General features: G+C 28.5%; 2 protein-coding genes across 3 annotated transcripts; one reads left to right on the top strand and one right to left on the bottom strand.

Annotated features, from left to right (window-relative positions):
- Positions 1 to 1,499: 1,499 nt before the first annotated feature.
- LOC145191064 (dickkopf-related protein 3-like) lies at positions 1,500 to 4,061 on the bottom strand. 2 transcript variants are annotated; one of them, XM_080068010.2, is made up of 4 exons: positions 3,810 to 4,061; positions 2,789 to 2,984; positions 2,216 to 2,429; positions 1,500 to 2,047 (listed from the first exon to the last, which is right to left on the bottom strand). In XM_080068010.2, exons 1-4 carry the CDS (start codon positions 3,948 to 3,950, stop codon positions 1,993 to 1,995), a joined length of 606 nt encoding a protein of 201 aa, XP_079924136.2. In that variant the 5' UTR covers positions 3,951 to 4,061; the 3' UTR covers positions 1,500 to 1,992. The 2 variants fall into 2 exon arrangements, with proteins under 2 accessions (XP_079924136.2, XP_089934804.1); XM_090078678.1 differs by lacking the exon at positions 3,810 to 4,061 and adding an exon at positions 3,243 to 3,329.
- Positions 4,062 to 6,739: 2,678 nt separating this feature from the next.
- Positions 6,740 to 20,655, top strand: LOC145194176 (serine/threonine-protein kinase 33-like). Its single transcript, XM_090078668.1, has 14 exons — positions 6,740 to 6,847; positions 7,316 to 7,563; positions 7,756 to 7,860; positions 8,401 to 8,481; positions 10,241 to 10,298; positions 10,397 to 10,473; positions 10,613 to 10,700; positions 11,274 to 11,349; positions 11,765 to 11,877; positions 12,169 to 12,254; positions 12,463 to 12,543; positions 12,865 to 12,906; positions 19,925 to 19,969; positions 20,068 to 20,655. The coding sequence occupies exons 2-14, from the start codon at positions 7,360 to 7,362 to the stop codon at positions 20,242 to 20,244; spliced, it is 1,233 nt and encodes a 410-aa protein (XP_089934794.1). The 5' UTR covers positions 6,740 to 6,847; positions 7,316 to 7,359; the 3' UTR covers positions 20,245 to 20,655.
- Positions 20,656 to 21,674: the final 1,019 nt, after the last annotated feature.

Here is a 21,674-nt window from a genome sequence, read left to right as displayed (position 1 = left end):
TATATATATATATATATATATATATATATATAGACATAGTTACAAATGCTGGAGGTTTTAGCGTTTTTCCACAGAACTTCCTCTATATGGCTACTTTTATTAAAGGAAAATGGACTCTTCTCTAAACCAGACAATATTTCCTCGTAATCCTCCGTTCTCTGCTTGTACATACACTGACCTGAGGATCTATCACACCAACCTTGCTAACTAGAACCAGTGTTCATTCAAGAATTTCTTGTGATCTAAAAGAGTCCAACCCGGTTTAGTCACAACCTATTTATAAGGTTTACCATTTATAACGTTTTATCTGGTAAATAAATCATTATGTCAAATAATATGATACAGCGCGTTATTAACCCTTTAGCGCCCGTGTAGCAGATCTGCTACATAACTTCAGAAACCTTTTATGGCCATCCTGTCAACACAGTGATCTCAAAAACACCTTTTGTAGCATATTTACAACATATTTTTGTTGATCTGATTTAGCTAGGTTAATATAATTAGATAATCAAGACTTAAAAACACATCAAAATTGTCTTTTTAAAAATCGGATGATTGTTGTCAGACAAGGTATTTTCAAAGAGAGTTTTTTCCTGTTTTTTTACGAATATTAAAGCTTATTTGTTTATTTTATTTTAAATTAATAACACATGTAAGTTTTAGAAGTATTTAAGAGAGTTTCCTCTTTTTGAAACTATCACAAAATGCTATCTGAATTTATATGTATCACATATGCTACAATGACAAAATTGGGTTTGCTAGTGAAATTTTAAAATTTTATTTTTTAATTCATAATCTAGGCCCTAAAACAATTGCTTTTTGAAGTTTTTGGAGTTTTTTGAAAATTTTAAGCCCTGGTGGGCGCTAAAGGGTTAAACAACTGCTGTTAAAGCTAAATAATGATAACCAATAAGCGAGCTTTGTTAATGAGTCTTACACTGTACATAATAAAATGAAATAGAAGCAATAAAATATTTTTTCACAAAACTCTTGAAATGTGATTAGTCTTAAAATGGGCAAATCTGAGCGAAAAATTTCAAGCAATCAAAAACACAAAATTTTTTTACCCAAAAAATTAACTTTTTACCCAAAAATTCTCTTTTTTTTTGTATTTCTTTAAATTTCCACTCTAAAACCTTCAAAATTAGCACTCTTTTAACTTCAATTTGTACCTAAGTACTTAATATATACTTGTATTAGGTCGTTTTAAAGGATTAAATTAAGTTTTATATTTTTCGTGTAACTCTAAACCACTGTACCTAATTCATTTTTCATCAAAAGAGGACTTAGATCATTTTTAACCTGTGATCTTTCTTTCATATTTTACTAATGATGTACTGCATAAATTAGCATAAGTTTTCTTTTCCAGCATATAGTTCGGTGAACCTGTTAAAAATACTTCCAATCTTAAATGGAACAAAATTACACAGTGAAGTGTTATAATTTTTTTCTCCCTAGGATTTTCAGTGTTCGCATGCTAATCGATAACAGTCAGCAAATAAAATCTATTTTTCTTTTAAGCAGATGGATTTTCGGACAGAAATTCAAAATAGTATTATTATACACATGATCTAAGACCAGAAAATTTTACACCAATAGCGTTGTAAAGTCAAAATGGATATATCTAATATACAATATATGAAAGATTTAAATTATGCGTAAAAAATTGCACAAAATAATTCCTATTTTTATTTCTAGGTGATGAAATGCATTGAATACATGATTTTTGACTTTAAGCCATATATGCTGTAAATTAATAAATGACTTATTTTTAAAATATTAAGTGATTGCTTGCACGAAATCGGCACTTGAATGTTTGTATAAATACAGATAAACTATTGTCCTGTTTTTTTAAAAAATTTAAAACATGTTCAGTAGCCATGCATTTACAATATGAACTGCTAGAATTGCTTTAAAGTATGACTAACTTAAAGTCATTGTTTCAAAGCACGTCAGTCTTTTTTTTTATACGAACTTTCCACTTTCTACTGTTTATTTCTTTCCTTTACCTCCGGAAGGCAAACAGATTTCATGGACACCGAAAATTCTAAACAAAGTTAGTTTTACTTTTAAAACTTCGAATAGAAAAAAAATCACCACTAATCAGAAGCATTAGATAAACAATTACAATTAAAGTCCATATAAATTCATTGAGAAGGAAATTTATAAAAGCGATACAACATTACATTTGAACTGAATAGGAATTAGAGCTTACCCCACTTGCTTGCACACCAATCCTTGTTTACATGGTCCACAAACTGGTTGGACTGTACCTCCTATATAAACTGTTCTAAACTGGTTGTATGGTCCGCAAGTTTGATGTTCATCTAGAGCAGGTTTGCATATACTAATAACAGGATTGATAGCAGGTTCACGAACGCAACACAGGTCAGGGCCTACGCAATCCTTTTGTCTGTCGCAAAAAGTTCCTGTGATAAAAATTTTATTTAAAATATGTGATGCGTTTTCCTTTTAATAAATTGACACTAAGCAAAAAGTGCAAGTGACACTAAGAAAAACTGTAAGTAATATTATTGCAAATGATTCTGTAAAGAGATCACAATCAAAGTATTTGCATATATAAATATCCCATTAGTTTTAAGAATACTCTATCACTGAAACATGAATTTTGAGGACAAAATGGTCTAAGTTAAATTTACATGATTTTTTTCAGGCAATTACAAAAACCGTAGAAGTGTTGAAACCATAGAAACATCTTTTTCAACATTATCTTTTCTATAATGTGTCTTCGGAAGGAACAACTGAGAGAAAGAATGAAAGTGAAAACCTGCGGCTCCTTTCGATGATCCTTTTTTACATCTCCCGTATGTACACTCCGTCCCAGGGCAACATTGACCATTTTGTGTGCATGCAACGTTTTCCTTTAAGCAATCAACGCATAAGAACATGTGACAGTATTTAGTTGGATCAGGGCACGGCTTGTGAACATTGCATTCTTGTGAATAGTAGCCAGGGGCAATCATCTAAAAATTAAAATGTAAAAACTTTAGGAAGTCAAAAAACTTGAAAGACTCAAACGTAGAAGAGTGTTTTGATTGAATTCTCTACTGTGTCACTTTTATTTCCCCAAACCCACATTATCGATCCGTTCAATGACAAACTCAATTCGTTTTTTAAATGAGAAAACATCTAAGATCTCCATTTATCTAAGTGGTTTGAAACCAAAGGAAATGAAAAGTATAACGTTTCGTGAGCTAAAAGATGCAGCATAATGCTCATACCGCTGGAAGTATGTGGAGTTTTTACTTGAGTTTTTTGTTTCGTCATTTTTTAACAGAGTCATTGTCTTATATAACTTCACATTTACGCAATTTTTTAAAATGTTACGTAACTATAAAGTTTTACAAAAAGCAATATAAAGTAAATATTTATATACAACGTAAACATTTAATGTAATTTTTTAGCAAAATTATTTCATTAACTTCAAAAAGTAGCAAAGGAAGAAAGGAGAGGGACAAAACGTTGCAGCTCAGTAAAACACAATTTCTTTGAAAAGTTTTTCGAAACACTAGCTTTTTTCGAAGCTTGACTTTCTTCTGATTTTGAGAGGTGGTTCAAGAAATTTTTTTTCTTTTTACAAAATTTAAACTCTCATCCTTTCTTTTTCTTTGGATAATGAGTAAATAAAAAAAAAAACTACTTGATACAAACAAAACAATATTCCTTTGTATTTATAGAGTTATTTTCTAGAATTTGATGCTCAAAAATATATTTATGTAAGTGAATGACGGCATTTTAGATAAATTCTAGCAATAATCAGAAGAAACAAGAAGCAGCACGGTTCTAACCTTCTTAACTTTCACACTTCCGGACTCATCTGTGTCTTTTTTAAGAGTAAACTCTCCATTAGCAGCAAAAGTAATGGCCAACACCCCGAGCAGGAGCGTGGATTGTATATAAAACATTATGTATGTGTGTGGGACGTACATATATTAAAATTACAACACAATTACGAATTATTAACGATTTTATGTATATAAAATTTCCGAAGCTCGCAAATGTACGGCTGGATGCTTCCTACTAAAGCTACGTATGAATAATTAACGACTGAGTCTAACCTTCTGCATACAACGAATTCATGGTTAGACGCGCTTCAATAATTTCATTTGCCTGCAAAAATAGTAATGGAGCAAATGAAACGCTCGCTGCGTAAAACAGCTGCACACAGTTTCTTAAGGTAATTATAAATTGAACCCAACACGAAGTTTCTACTTGAAATCAATTATATTTTAATTTCCACCGATCCAAAGTAAACAAAGTTTTCTTCGTTAAAAGTTTAAAAAGTTGAATTAATTTTTTGAAAAAAAATGTTTGAATAATAATAATAATAAAAAAAGATTTATAATTCTATCCAAAAATTTGTAAAATAGCCTCCGTTTTTACAAAAAAAAAAAAAAAAAGAAAAGAAAAAAAAAAAAAAAAATTAGTTTAAAGATTTAAAAGATAATAGATTGATGAAATTGTTTTTAACCTCAATTAGATTTAATGTCAATATAACAATATTTAAAGTTGTTTTACTTTTAATGATTTTCTTTTGATTTGGTTACGCGTAGTTGCTTAGCATCGTTACTTTTAAAAACAATAAAATAAATTCGAACTGAACAGCAAAAGCAAACGCACAAAAATATACACGCTCACGCTGCGGTACACAGATGCTCGCACGTACCTTTCGGAGTTTGATTCGTAAAATAATCGCTCCTTATCGAAGTAATCGCGGCATAGTAAAATAAATAATAGGAGAAAAGATTGGATCTTTTGTTAAAAGAATAAAACAACAACAACAACAACAAAAATAGTTTAATTAATGCGTTTTTGCACAAATGTGATTTGGCTTTAAAATAAAATGTTTATTCTCCAGGAGTAAATTTCACTTTTTAATAACAGTTGAACATAATGGCGCTGCATTTGGCACCAGCTAGGCAGCTAGTGTCAAGTGCAGCATCATTATTTTCAATAGGACTAAGACTAGACAATTGTCATGTTTTGTCATATATATATATATATATATATATATATATATATATATATATATATATATATATATATATATATATATATATATATATATATATATATATATATATATATATATATATATATACTTGACAGTGGTTTATTGTGTAGATTTCATTACCAACTTGCATAAATCAGCTAATGAGAATGAGATAGTTGACACATCTTTTCCCACTGCCTAGTTGCCTGGCTGAGGCCTTAAAAAAGGAATATGTAAAATGTAGAACAGCCAAAAGTTTATTATTCAAAAATGAAATATCTTTTTATTTTTTAGCATTTTTACATTTTTCTTTTTTGACATTATAAGGTAAAAATCTGGTTAATTTTATATGTTTAAACACAAAAGATAAAATCTTTCAAATGACCTCTGCTTTCCTTTTCACAGAGCCGAGCTCTTTCTATGACACTTTCCGTAAGAGAGCTTGCTAAGTAATTATGTTTATCATTCGAATTAAATGAAGAATTGTGTCCTTTAACTAAACAAAATTTCGAGGCCTCCCAATTGCACACTTACCAAGTAGAAACACTCGATATTTCAAATATCCCCAAAAAAGAATTTTGGGGCCATCAGATCAGGGAACTGTGACGGTCAACGAATCTCCGAATTTCATTGAAATAATTCTTTCTCAGAACATTTGTATAAACAGGTGCATGCACTCTTGTACTGAGTGTGGAGTTAAATCATCTTGCTGTCACACATTTCAAGGATTTCATCCGTTATTCATCCATGCAGTAATTAACAAAATGGATGCACGACAAGAGTAATAATATGTTAATAATTTTCTTTTGACGTAATGAAAAGTCTATCTCTAGTGGATTCAAGGATGACCTACAAGCAACTTTAATCCCTCTATTTGACCTCTATTTATTCATCTATTTTAAGTTGAAATAAAAAAAGTTTTAATTGTTAGTTCATGTGAAAGTGAAAATAGTTCAAAAAAAGATCATTTAAATAGTTTGATAAGAAAGAAGTTATGTTGATGGTTTAAAAGCATCTCTTATTGCCATAGCTGCAACATAGTTTTTATTGGTAGAGAGGAATTTTAAAAAAAATGCTTATTCTTAGTCCCAGAGGGTTATAACTAGAGAGAGAAATATTCAAGAAATATTTTACTAATGAACCAAGAGAAAATCCACAGAGGGGGAAACTAAAAAGACTAAAAAGCGTACTTCTTCTAACAACGGTTCCTAATATTAAGGAAGCTCACAAAAATTTTTATTTCAAAAGTTTAAGAAGTTTCTATCAAAATTTTGCCTGATTTCAAAGTAGAGCTGTAGAAAAGGGAAAGATTTTTTCAATTTTTATTTAAAGAGAGAGAGAGGGGGGGATGGGAGGGAGGATCATGACATCACATTCCTGCACCCCCAACTCATAATCCTTATTGAAGAAAACAAAGTTTTCAGATGAGCGTGAATCAGATATATATCAAGCAAAAACTCAGCGAACGTCATTACAACTTTTTGTATCTCTAGACCTTTTGTTTTATCTTAAAAAAAATTTGAAAATTAAACTCTTTGTGAAAGCTCGATGAAATGTTAATTGTTGATATGAAAACGGTTGGTTTTCATTGAGAACTTTTTGAGGGGGTAAAATTTCAAGTATGTCATAAATAGACAAAGAAAAAATCATTAGGGGGAAATTAAAAAGTTTTAAGGGAATCATTACTAATCTAAACTCAGCAAATTTCCCAAATTTCTTGTTTGTAGTTGAGAGAAACTTTGAAAATGCAATAAAGTTGAGTTGCAAAAGTTCCTGTTTACCGTATATGTTATTTGCAATCATTTTAAAAACAAACATGGCGATGCGTAAGGGGTAATCAGATTTTCATTGTTTTTAGTTTTGATTTACCATTTTTATTTTTGATTGATTGCATCTGTAATCGTAAATGCTTTTTAACAATGCTAAATTTTAATATCTTGCAAAAAACATTCTTTAATTTTTATATAATTTAATTATATTGTATGTATGTATGTATGTATGTATGTATGTATGTATGTATGTATGTATGTATGTATGTATGTATGTATGTATGTATGTATGTATGTATGTATGTATGTATGTATGTATGTATGTATGTATGTATGTATGTATGTATGTATGTATGTACATATAAAATATGTATATTATTAATTAACTCTATAAGATACCTTTTTTGCAGGACAATTAAATTATTTGAAGTGATTTAATTGCCTTACAAATAGTTAAAAAAATTACAAAGTTTTTATATATTTAAGTAAAATTTATTTAAAAAAAACTTTTATAAACTCATCTTCAAAATAGATTTAGGTAACTCAACAGTAAGTATAATAAAAAATGGTCTTATTATGACTATGACTTCAAGGCGCTGTCGTGCTGGTTTTAATGCCACACGAAATATCAAACACACACGATTAAAGAATGAACAAGATATTGAGGCATCTTACAAATTTATGGGTTTACTTGGTAAGGGAAGTTTTGGTACAGTATCAGAGGCCATTCGATTGTTGGATCAAACAAGATGGGCTATTAAAGTTATAAATAAAGAAAGGGTATTAGTATATTGTTTTTTATATATCAATACATGCCTTATAAATTTACAGATACATAACAAACAATGAGTTTGCTTAAAAGAGTTTTAGGTTAACCTTTTTAGTTTGTAAGGACACTCATTAAAAGTCCCATTTAATATATTTTGTAAATAAAAGTTAAATTTATGTAAGAGGGTTTTTTTTTACATACAGGCTGGAAGTGCTGGTGTGAAATTGTTAGAGAGAGAAGTATTGATAATGAAAAAGGTTGATCATCCACACATTATTCACTTGGAAGAAGTTTTTGAAACATCACATGTATGGATGTATTCCAAGTTATATTTTTTCATGATGATTATCAAGATCATCAAATATTGCCATCATCACCATGATCATCATGATATTGATTGTTTTTATCACCATAATCTCGAATATTCATATATATTTGATGCAGGATATTTTGTTCAGCATGAAAATCAGTCCAAATGTATGTTCATGAAAAGTAAATAAAAATGGATTTCAATTTTTATTTGTTGCTTAACAGTCTTTGTCTTTTTTGTTTGAGTTGTATGGGTAGAAGCATTTTTTTTTAAACAAATGTATTTTTGAGGTTTTATACTTACTAGAGGAAAACGTTTTTTTTTTTTACCATTTCAGCAACTGCTAATGAAACATTTAATTGAAGATGTTATTGAATTAATGGGTCATTAGCAATTGCTGATAAGAAAACAAATTTTCATGATGGTTTTGGTATTTACCATTTTGTTTAAGTATTTGTGATAATTTTTTTAAGAAATCAGTTTGTTCCATAAGATTTTATATTATCATCTTTAAAGCTATGATGTTTTTATCTTTTAGAAAATGTTCTTAGTTATGGAGTTGTGCTCTCAAGGTGGCTTAGAAAATTTACTCAAAAAAATTGGCTCTTTTGAAGAAAAGGTATTGTTTATGTATATATTACATTTTTCAGTATAGCTTAACCCTTTTTTGCAGGATTAACCTTTTTAAGGTTTATGTTAATAATTTTGATTTATATATATATATATATATATATATATATATATATATATATATATATATATATATATATATATGTATACATAATACTTTTTTTTTTACTTTTTTATAATACTTTTCTTTTTAAAATTGCCCAGTCTTAAGTAAACAGTCGCAACCAAAAAGATGAGACTTCCCTAATTTAGCATAACTAATCACACTAAAATAATGCATTCATTTAAATGTTATGCATTTTCTAGAAATATTTAAACAATATTTACACCCTTTATTTTATTTGAATAAATATTATCCAATTTTTAAACTATAATTTGTGAAACTGCAGAATGGAAAGATCTAAAGTAGTTTCATAAGACAACAGGAACCCATTATCCAAGAGGTTTTAAGAGGTTTATCTCAGCATCATAAAGCAGCTTGAATTGGAGTTTCCTAGACAGAGTTTGTAATGTTATTAAGCTTTATGAAGAGCAAGGTGGCAAAGTTTATTAACATAAGTACAGCTTGAATTAAAAAGAAAAGACAAATTCATTGCAAAGCTTTCAAAAGACAATCTAAAAGATAGAGCTACTCAATTAGTTATAGAATTATGCAAAAGATACAGATTCAAAGTGAATTCCAAGTATAATCTTCTAACCACTAGACATAGTTGAACATGCTGGAAGGAAGTGTAATAGTTTATGTATTGATGGTATCAAGTTAAGTTCAAATAAATCATTGACATAAATATCACTTTGATGGATTTATCATAAAAAAAACTTGAATGAGACCCATTAAGATCTCTATTAAGTTTCTGGACTCAATCCTGAGTTGTTTTTAATGCAAAAAGCTATCCAATTAAACACTGATCTTAATTAGTTCATTTTCCTTTGATTATTTTTAAAGGCAGGAAAAAAACATAAAATTTTTTTACCTTTGCTGTAATCTGATTGGTCATATCATTTGGGTTTATGCAGTTTTTGTTATCTATTTTTAAATATTGTGAAATCCCACAATGAAAATAAAGAATCCAATGAATAACAATTTTGTTAAGTACCTGGTATAAAAACTCTATTTCTAACAATAAAATTCCTAGTTAAAAATAAAGTGATAAAAAGAGTGGTGGACTCTTTTTTTGGATTCCTGTAATAATTTACATTTTCCACACAGTGTGCTTAAGTAACCTTGTATTGCTGTTTCTTCATGGTTTACTGTCAAACCTCTTCTTGCTTCTATTACTTTGTATGTCTCTTCTTCAACTTTAATCAACTTTCATGATCTGCCTGATTGAGGGTTTCTTTTTTTTTTTTTTTTACCTAAATTCATTGTTGATTTTATTGCTGTGAAATTCTTTAAATTTTTGAATCTTTAGAATATATTATTGAGATTATATTATTTAGAATATATTATATATTATAACTGTCTGATCTTTCTCAATCTTTAATTGACCGAGTTCTTGTTCTTTGATCACTTGTTCTTGTTCTTTGATCCTTTGATTCTGCAGACAAAGTTCATAATATTTCTTAATCCTTTCATAACTCTCTGGACATCCATGTGACATCCCATTGTGAATCTTAAAAAAAAAATCTAATAACAAACATAATTACGTTGTTTGTTAGTTATCTTTCTTATTCATTTTCACTATTACAATTTTGCAATAATGCTGCTCTTTTATTATACAATTAATTAAACAATCTTTTTTTTCTAGGATGTTTTATGCATATTTAGCCAGCTAGCTGATGCAATAGACTATATTCATAGCAATGGTATGCATACTCATTTGACTTTGAAAATTAACTTTCATTTCTATTACAAATTAAGAGATAAAAAATAAATTGCATTTTAAAATATTAGTTTTCTTTAGATATAATTCACAGAGATTTAAAATTAGAAAACATCCTTCTTGCCCCTACAAAAGATTCATTGCCATACAATATAAAGGTTCGTTACAGTATGTCTTTATCTACTTTTATTTATTTGAAGATTTTTTTTTTGTAAACTTTTTTTTGTTTTAAAAGAATGTGTTTAAAAGTATTTAAGTTATATTAAAATACATATTAATTTCTTTGAATATTGGAAGCTGACAGATTTTGGATTATCTTACACTCGGGGTGGAACAGGAAGTGACTATATGATGAACCAAGTTGTTGGAACTCCAATATACATGGGTAATGTTTTTGAGTTATAAAAGAACACAAAACACAACTGTTATTTAGGAAAAACTGAATTTCAATTTTAGTATCATTCTTCATTATTGAGACGGAGTATGTCAGTCTGACACTTTCATTTTGTATCAATTGCTGCAATTGTTTGTAAAAATTACTATTCAATTTAAAAAAATTTTAGGTTTTTGAATCAATTGAAGGAGTCAATTTTTTTTTATTGCAAATTTATTTTTTTTCAGAGTTAGTTAAAAACCATTTAACTCTATTTAATAATTTTTATAATTATTTTATTTAATAATTCTACTCAAAAGATAAAGCTTAATTTGATCAAATAGGTTTACACTTATTTTAGTTTAAGATATTGCAATCTGATTGATGGATAGTTAGCTATTAATGACATTTTTATGTGAGTTTAAATGTAAAGATTTGGCTAAAAACATGCCCTGGATTAAGTAATGGTTCAGTTAGACTTTTAATTCTAGGTTTGAAAAGATACTTAGGGTATCTTTTCAAATCTAAAATTTTGCTTGTTTCTGTGTTAAGATTGTTTAAATGTAGATAAATTTTTCTTTTAAGCACCTGAAGTGATTACAAGTTATGGTTACAGTCAGCAGTGTGACATTTGGAGTGCAGGCATCATTATGTATAAGCTGTAAGATTTATATATACATAAAATGAAAAAAAAAAAAAAAGTTAAATGAAGCTTGAAAAAAGTTTTCTTTTTGTTTTACTTTAGGAAAATTGTCTTTTGATCTTCTACTTAACTTTAATTCTTTTTATCTTCACATAAATCAACTGCAACCTTAACAATAAATCAACTGCAACCTTAACAATAAATCAACTGCAACCTTAACAATAAATCAACTGCAACCTTAACAATAAATCAACTGCAACTTTAACAATAAATTGTTATTATTATGAAATTAATATGCTGTATGTAGGACTCTTTATTAATTCAACAACACTTTAAAAATAAAAAATCTACAAAGATTAGTAATATGACAGCAATTAACATAAATTAATGTTTAAACTTGGTTCATTATTTTACTTATTTTTTTCTTTTTTAGTTTATGTGGTGAGCCTCCTTTTATGGCAGCAACTGAAGAAGAACTTTTTAATCTCATCAAGAAAGGTGAATTAAATTTTACAAAGGAGAAATGGAAATCTGTATCACCTTCAGGTATGATTCAGCCATCAAATTAGTGTATTACTTTTCCATCTCTATATTTACGATACCTAAGTTGCAATACCTAAGTTATGATACCTATAGAGAATTAAATTTAATCATGCTAAACTTATTTTATACTGTTTATTTCTATAACTTTTGGAGTAGTTTAAAAGCCACAAAAATTTTTAAATTCATTGAAAAATTCTAAAGATCTTCAAAATAAAAAATACTATGGCGGCACTTCAAAAGACCAGAGCCATGACTTTTTTTAAAAACTGATAATCAATCATTTGTTTATTATAGCAAAGCATTTGTTAGATGGAATGATGAAAGTTGATCCTGCACATCGACTAACTTCAAAAGAAATACTTTGCCACCCATGGATTAAGGTGTTAAAATTTTTTTTTTCAGATACATTTGTATCTTTGTTGCAATATAAATACAGTATGTCTTTGTTGTGTCTTTTTTAAAAAGGTGAAAAAAAAAATCACTGAAAGATTTTTTTAAAAAAACATAAATAGTCCTGTTTATTATTTCATGTTTTTATAATTGCAATACATTGTTGAAATATTAAGTCTGTAAAATGCTTTTTAACAGGGTGAGGAAACTGTGGATAAATGTGTTACTACAAATGTTTTAGAGATGATGAAAGAATACAATAGGGAGCAAAAACTTTTAGTAAGATTTTAATATCATGTATCATAATCATTCTGGCAAACTAGTTAATCTAACCAAATTTGCAAATTTGAGTTTTTGTTGTAAATAGTATTGCTTTAATACAATGAATTCATTCTGACAAAGTCTCAATTTTAAAATTGAGAACTAAAATAGTGAAACAAAACTCAGTTTTAAAAATCAAAGTTTAAAATTGAATTTTGTTTCACTGTTTTTCCATTTGATGCATTCTTTTTTTTTTTATTGGATGAAAATAACTCTCTAAATTCCTGTTACAAACTTGAACAAGAAGGTTGAAAAGAAATACGTTTATGTTAATTTTAGCAAACAGAGAGAGTGAAAAAAGATGAAAATGGCAACTATGAAGTACTTCTTTTACTATTTCTAAATATAATTTATAAATAAGTATGTATATATGAAAGAAAATAAGTGTATGCATTGAAACACACACCCACACTTTTTTTCTCACATCTAATTTTGTTGAAATTTTGAAAAATTATTGTAGGTATCATAATTAAAATATAGAAAACTATTTTAAATAATTTATTTTCGTAAATTTAGTTTAAAACAAATAAGAAAAGTAACCAAACGTTTATAAGCAAAACAAAAATTTAACTTTTACTAACAACTAACTCAAAAAATAACTTTAAAGGTAAAAAAATTTACTAATAAACTATTTCTTAAAATGACCAATAATGGTATCTATATGATGCATTAGAACAACACTGAATCTCAACAACACATAACAACACCATCATATCTTCTGCTCTTTGCTTCACTGTCTGCACTTAATATTTTGGATTGGAGAAATGACAAACATACTTAATACCATTAGATTCGAACATCATAAAGTTTGATTCATTGTTTCAGAGTCTTTTAACCAGTTCTCAACAATCCAGTTACAACAAAGTTCTGTTAACTCAATTCAAGTTTTTTTATTTCTTTGCAAAAATCATTTGCTTTTTGCAGATTGTCTTTCAAATAAATTGTGAGAAAACCACATTTTTGATACTTGTCTTAATGAGTATCACAGAAGAATTCTTTTTCACATATTGCATTTTGTGTGTCAAAACTTCTATGGTAACTTCATTGCTTAAGCAAGTTTATAATTTAAAAAAAGACTTTTAATAGAACCATAAATTGAATTATCATTTTTACTTTGTTTTGATTATCATCCACTGTTTATCATGAATTTTAGTGATTTGGGCAAACATATTTAGTCATATTCATCAACTTACAGATTTATGGTCATCAACTTTAAAATTGTAAAATTTAGTCCAATTTTTATGTTTTTCTATCATTATCTGTTGATTTACATGTACACTTGTATTTTCCATAGATATTTTTTCTGTTCTATTGACTTTTGTTTTTTCTATAATGATTCTTAATTATTGATAATTGTTAGTCAATTACAGTTTCAATAATGTGGTAAAAGTGTTATTAAAATTTAAAATAAGAAATAAGTATTTATTTGAAAATACAATAATATATGATGCATCAGATAAAAATGTAAAAAAAATAAAAAAAAAAAATCAATAAGTTCAATGAGATTTTTTTTATAGAACAGCAGCAGTTAGTAAACAATCACATAACTGATCAGAAGAAATGTTGACTTATTACTAACTTTATAGCAAGGGAGAACACAAACCACCTCTCTTACCTTGTTTGAGAACAATTTTAGCATTATATATGCAATATACAAGTGATGCTAAATTTTTAACCATATTAAACATTTATAAATGGTATTACAGTAATAATCCTTAATAAATGCTATTACCTTTCAGTTTAATGTCATAGAAATATTATCCACTAAAACTGAAAAAGAGGACTTCTAATTGTATACTTGGTTTGGAATATTAAGATACTAGATTGCTTTTCCATCAATCTAATGTCTTTATGAAGTCCTTCACTCTGTTCATTGCTAATAACTTTTGCTGAAAGATCATGATAGGAATGTAGGAAATGAATTTTCAATCACATACAGCTGCCATTATGCATTGAGTAAACTCTTGACATTCTTATCATGATGGCTCTTCTGGGCTCACAGATTATTCTTAAGGGCTACTCATAACTGCCATAGTGATTGTCAACATCAGCACATTTGCTATTTAAATCCACCTTACATACTTATTAACAAGCAAATGAATTGAAGATCTTCATACTTCATAGTCTAAAGTAACACTAGCAAATTATGAACAGTGTGTGGCTTTGAAAATAATTGAGTTAGATGAACTTTAAATGTAGCAGAAGATATTAGGATGATTTTTATACACAGCATGATAAAGGATTAGTATTTAAAAGAATCTGTTAACAAAAACAATGTATTTGTATCTGACAAAATGCAGCCAGCCTTTTCTCCAAAACTAGATGTGTTGGACAAAAACTAAATACCTTTTTGAAGTTAGTGTTCAAAACACTATCTAGTTAACCTATTCGGGTTGTTGATAAAAAAAACTTTGAAAGCCAGTGTAATTTGATCACAACTTTATCAAGTCATATCAGGGGCTGCACAGTGGTCCAGAATTGTCACATTAGAGGCAAAAATCATATCTTCACCATTTTTGAAGCTAAAACGCTAAAATTTTCGGTGAATATTCATTATACCCTGACCCACAAAAGCAGCTATTATAATGTCCCTCATCATACCTCTGAAGGACACGCCAACGACACGAAGCCAAGGACAAATGACACAACGAACAATAAACATGTGATACATATTTCATACTTAATTTTCAATGAACTATTGACTATAAATTAATAGAACATTGAATTGATTCTATTGATTAGTAACCGGCATGTATGATAAGTTTTTGCTCGATTGGATAAATATCATACAAGTGCAGAACACCAAGAACACATAACATAAAACTTACATTTAACAGACTTATTTTAACACTTATTTTACGGAAGAACTTTTAACTTAATATTCTCTGGAGAAGATGTTTCATTTTAACATAGTGGTAGATTTAGTGTATAGCATAAATAAATTCTAAAATACCACACCAAGGACACATGATATAACATGTGACATGCTTTTTGTAATTACACCTATATTTTTAGATCTATAAGTTAAATTTTATTTCCATAACATATTTGACTTCCTGGTCGATTAAACAACAAAATCTTCAAGGAGACTAGACCAAGCACACATATTTTATAATTACCTAGACATGAATATTCTGTGCATATGGTTGCACAGCAAGAATATACGACAAATTAAAAAGTGTGTGTAATGTTGGTTTTATACCAAGATTATAAATAACAATAAAGTTTCTTAAATATTTCTATATTTAAGCCATTTTTACTAAACTGAGCTATTTGAAAAAATGTAATTATAAAGGTTTTGAGTTTTTAAAAAATAGCAATTAAACATGTGTCACATCCCTACTGTAAAAAAAAAGTACATATACCCCTATTTTAAGCATGCAGCTTTTTACAGATTTCTTCAAATAAAGTAAATAGGACCCATACTATCAATACATCAATTAGATATGAAGAATATAATATTTTTATGAAAATTACAAAAGAAGGTCTAAACATTCTTCTGGAAGAGCAAGCTCCTTCTTTGATTCAGAACTTCCCCTCATAGAAGTGATAAAGGGGTCTGATGAGTAGAGCAATCTTCTCATTACATCTTCATTTGTAACTTTTCGAGAATATTTTCTTGTAAAATGTTTCGAAAGTTTTTAACATCTTTATTTCTACTTTCCTGAGCTTCTTCAGATAAGAGTCCAATTGGAACCGGCTTGTCTCTTACAACCTGATGTGAATGTACAATCATCTTGTGAACTCCAGCAGGCATAGGATACCATTTAAAATGTGTTACATATGTTTTAAATGTATATTTGCAATATATTTCAAGTTTATCTGGGTCAATTGGGTGCTTACAGGACAGCACACAAAGGATAATAAAGAATCTTTTAACAAGACCTTTATCAACTCCAAGTATTTCAGCAAAAGTTTCATGGCTTCTAAATGCCCTTCTTGCTGTGTTTCCATCATTGGATGTACCAGAGCCACCACTTCTTGGCACATCAACAACAAGTCCAAGTGTATTTTTAATTTTTATCTGAATTTCTTTTTTTCTGCTTGCAAATATTTGTTTCTTTTCAGGTGTATTTGCATGAAAAAATCCAGAATCATTATATCCTGGTCTTCTTCTCTGTCCAATATGTAACAGACATTCAAAACAGCGAATCCAGAGATGGAGAGTGTGGATTCCCAGGTCTAAAGACATCTGATTAGTTTGTCTATTATAAGCAATTTCAAAGTCATTCATTTTTTTAGGCGTTAATCCGCAAACATTGCAAACTTGATAAGAATCACTTAATGGAGAAAGAAGATTCTAACTTGTGCTTGACTTGAAATAAGTCTATGGTTGTTGCTCTCAGCTCAGTTGACATAAAAAAATCATATTCTGCTTTAACAATTTGCTGATTTTCTTTAGCGAATTGCATTCGAACAGGGCGACAATATTGGGTTGAGGATGTTTTGGGGTTAGTCCAAAGAATAACATTAGTTTCCTGTATTTTAAGTTGCACAGGTACTGTACATGAAAGAAACAAAGATTCTTCAACTGGAACTGGAATTCTGTCCTCTTCATCTTCAGTTCTCTGTTTATAAACAGACTGTTCAGTTGAACCATCAAATCCAACTTTGCTTATAAGAAGAAGAGTATTGCAAGGCTCAGGTAGTTTTGATTTATCCATGACTTTCCAAATCCTGTTTGCAGTGTGATCCATTATTCCTTGAAGATTCACAGAAGCACTGTAGTCTGAGGTAACAATTCCGGAATCTGGAATGCAATCATTTTTAGCTTTCACAATATAATTGTAGGCAGGGTATAACATGCAACCTTTATCTAAGGCCCCTTGGCGAATAGTTTGATAGTCAGCCCTACTCATTCTACAGTCTAAAATTAAAGCTAGAGCTTCTTCTGGTGAGTAGCTTTTAGAGCATGATATATTGCAGGATCCATCAATTTTACTTTCCATCAAATTTTTCAGAACTTGGGCGTCTTTAATTCGTCCTTCTTTGTTGAGATTAAGAATAAGGGCATGAAACAGGATTTCATTGGTAACTCCTAATTTTTTAATAATGTCTGACGATCTTCTTTTCTTAGACCTTATTGAGAGATCTTTAAATAATTTTGATGGTGCGCCTCGTTGTAAATTGTTTATTATAACTTGCTGTTGAGGTTCATTTACAATAAATTCCATATGTAACCATTTCTCGAAACGATTTATAAATCTTGCTTTTTGTCTACCTATTTGATTCCATTTCTTTTTAAAGTCTTTCATAAACTTTTCAGTTAACCTAATCTGATTGTGCTTGGGATAACATTGAGAAAACAATATACTAATTTCGGTTTGTGCTTCCTTACTAATTAAACTTACATATTTATTCTCATATTTTCCTTTAAACAAGTAATCAAAAATGTCTTTGTTCTTCATATAAAAACTTGGTTTCACCACTTATTAGTTACTTGATTCTTTGTGAATGTTATTTGTTTTGATTGTTTTGTTAATCCGTTTTTTCCGCTTTTATTTTGGAATATTCCGGTATTCGTTTTCACGGTTGAAACTAGAAAAAACAATATTTCAAAACATTGGGAGTCAGAGGGGAGATGCATTTTAGTCTAAATACATCATGTTTGGACTAACCCTACAGGTACAAAAGCAAACAAAAGCAGCCAAAACTTTTTCTACATTTTTCTAAACACGCTATTTTTTCAAAAGCAAAAAATTTCAAAGTGGGCAAACCTGGGCGAAAATTTTCCTGGTCGATCAAAGTTTTATTTTTTAACAATTTATTTAAAAAAGTGTTTAACAAGCGGTAAGTTGTGTCTTTTGTAAGCTTTTTTACATTTCTAAATTATTTTATGCTGACCTTCTACATTTCCTAAGAATATTCAAAACAATTTTCATAGCTTTGATATCTGTAGGAGTCAGCATGTATAAAAGTTTGTAGACAGATTTTTGCCCGAAAAAATGTAATTTTCTTCAGTCTTTGAACTTCAAACCCTCCTTAGACAAATTTTTAAAAAAATTACGGACCTTAAAAATTGAAATATGGTCTTCACATAACATATATAATTCAATTTTAAGATAGTTTTTATTATAAAACAATATATAATTTTTTATTTATGGCATGGTCCTGGACCACTGTGGGCTGCATAAATATCCATAAAAACATGCATGAGTGAGAGGAGGGGATCAGGAGGGTTGAATGGCTCTGAATCCTAATCTTAAAGGAGACCCTAAATCTTTTCGTCTTCTTCTTTTTTTTTAAAATATAATTGTAAAAATTGAATTTTTTTAAATTTCGTTTTGGTACTGACTTCAACAAACATGATTTGGCTGTATTGAAAGTAGATATTAGCTATTGTTATTTTATGAACTGGAGAAAAAAATTTCAAACAAATTTTTTCTTGATAAGTTGAATTTAAAGATTAAAAATGGTGTTGGTTCATGTTTTGACAATTGAAGTAATAAAATTTGAAATCAAAACAGCTCATCTCAAAGGATAAAATATCCTATATTCGTTTTCTCACCATGTGAAAATCAGACTTTAAGCCTAATTGGAAATGATGCAACTAATAGTTGTCTGTAAGAAGAATAAAAAGCAATCATTTATGAATCTCTAATTAAATATATCGTCTAATGTGAAAATTTCATGTGGAAATTAATTAGATTAAACTAGTTATTAAATCAGTTCATATCCTACCTCTTCAAAGTGTAAATCAAATTATTGAAAAAAATAGAGATTCAATATTTTGTATTAAAGTTCATAAAAAGAGCAGAACATGTTCAGTTCTGGCATTTGACAGGCAAACAATTTGCGAGAGGTTTGTTCAGAAAAAACCAATGGAGTTGTCACAAGATCTTTAGAATCAAATGGAACTTTTTTAAAAAATGTGCATGCGCCATATTCATTAAAAGTTCTATTTAATCCTAAAGATCTTGTGACACCATTGTAAAGATCTTGCAATTATGAATCAAAATATTATATCGTAATTTTTGCGAAATATTTCCTATACATTACTAATTATAATATATTATTCCTAAATATAATATATTATTATTTTTTTAAAATAAGGTGTATAGATGAATAATATTTTTTTCGTTGGTTTCTCGGAATAATAGCTTTGGCTTTTGTTTTGTAAAATAATAAAAAACTTGAAATCTATGTCAAATAACCATGTTGCATATTAACATTGGCATAGCGAAAGCTCTCAACTTTGAGGACATCGTCACTAAGTTTGCTAATGTAAAAGTATATATTAAATAAAATATATTTTTTACATTCAGAGCGTGTATATATATGTATGTATTTATGTTTATGTGTGTATGATTGTACTTTCGACAAAATTTTTCTTCTGTAGAATTCTTTAAGTATCAGTGGTGGTGATTCTGAAAGTTTAGTTCATGTAAGTTGACGCATTATTGATTGGTTCATTTAACAAGTCCTACTCTGTTAGTAAAACTTAAAAAAAGTAAAAGATTTTAATGTTTTTTTTTCCTTTAGAGCTCATCCTCGCACCAATTTACAGGTAGCTCGGAAAGCAATGAAATAGATTCTCGAATGTCGTTAAAAACCCATGAGAGAGGTAAAAGAAACAGCCTTCCTGGAAACATACTTCAGGGGAAAGGTTCGCGCTCGCCAAAAAATACACTCTTAAAGTTAGTTCCAAAGAGAGAATGAGTTTAAGTAGCAATAATTTCGCAATAGTAAATATTATGGAAAAAAAGATCGTTTTAACATAAGAGTTCTGAAAAAATGTTCCTTCATTACAACAAAAGAATATTCAGGAGTTTAATTTAATTTTACGTATCGTCTCGTCTACGTTATTATTGGCTTAATGAGTAATATTTTGTATTTTTTTTAATGGGAAAATTTGAACGCTCCCACCACTAAACCTGAGTACTTAAACATCAAGTGATAACTTACAAACTATTTCCAGAACGCAACAGTCGTGCCAAAGCTTATGCACAAAAAATCTCTTTTTGCGTTTCTTGAGGTGAATTATTCCAACTTGTTTTAATAAAAAAAGCCTTCATTTAACTTAAAAAATTATAAAAGATTGTTTAGATATAGAAAAAAAAATTAAAAAAATATTTAACAATTTATTAGTGAAATTTTATTTTGTAATGTATTCTAATATGTAAAAGTAAATATATAAAACTTTCAACTGTTTTCCGTTTTAGATTTGTATTTTATACCTCCAACATGTTAAGATATATTAAATTATGTTAAGGTGTGTTAAATTATGTTAAGATATGCTAAGTGCTGTTGGGTTGGTTCGATTTCTGTAAACATTAAAGTTACGGTTTGGTTCTAAAAAAATTGAATACCTCAAACAATTACGTCACCCAACATTGGTATTTCTTCACAAATTTTATCAAATCTTGATGAAGCCGATCTTAAAGTTTGCATACGAATAAGATCAATTGGCTAAAAATTAAAAAACAATTGAAGGCGAGTAAAATAACTTTAATGCTAGTCGAATGAAAGTATAAAGCACCCTACAGTGCATTATGCTTTCATTTAGCTAAATTTAAAGTTATATGCACCCTCCAGTTCGTTCAGATGCATTAAAAATGCTTTATTTCCTTAATATAGCTACTTAGCTGGTAGAGCACTTGTCTGTAAGATCTTTCTTATACAACAATTGATTATTATTTTTTTACTGTTATTCTTGATTTACTTTTTGTAAGTGGACATTAAAAATTTAACTTGCTTGATTTTCTAAATGAATAATGAAATTAGCCAGAAAAGTTAGCAAATAATCATGTGGATAATTTTCCTATTATCAAAAGAAAGAATTATCTACAAATACACCAAAATTTGATGATGAATTTTTTAAATGTGACTCTGTCGAGGAAGAGGAATTTGAGAAAGATTTACTGGACTAGATTGATTGAAATAAAATACTTAAATGTGAGCAAACAAAAATCCATTTTAGGCTAGCCATCAAAAATGTACGAAAGGTTTTAACAATGTTTAGATGAGATCATCGATGAAGAACGACATCTGAAGTTGAAAAATAAAGAACCCAAAAATTAAATGCAAATTTTGGAGAACAGCCTTCTTTCAATGCTTAAAAAAAATGTTTTAGATAAAAAATTGTATAC

This window comes from Hydra viridissima, unplaced genomic scaffold (genome assembly GCF_058129835.1).
Source record: "Hydra viridissima isolate aposymbiotic clone 2 unplaced genomic scaffold, HvirCarnegie_v1 scaffold_2, whole genome shotgun sequence".
NCBI classification, from domain to species: Eukaryota; Metazoa; Cnidaria; class Hydrozoa; order Anthoathecata; family Hydridae; genus Hydra; species Hydra viridissima.
This window is presented reverse-complemented; position numbering and strand designations above follow the sequence as displayed.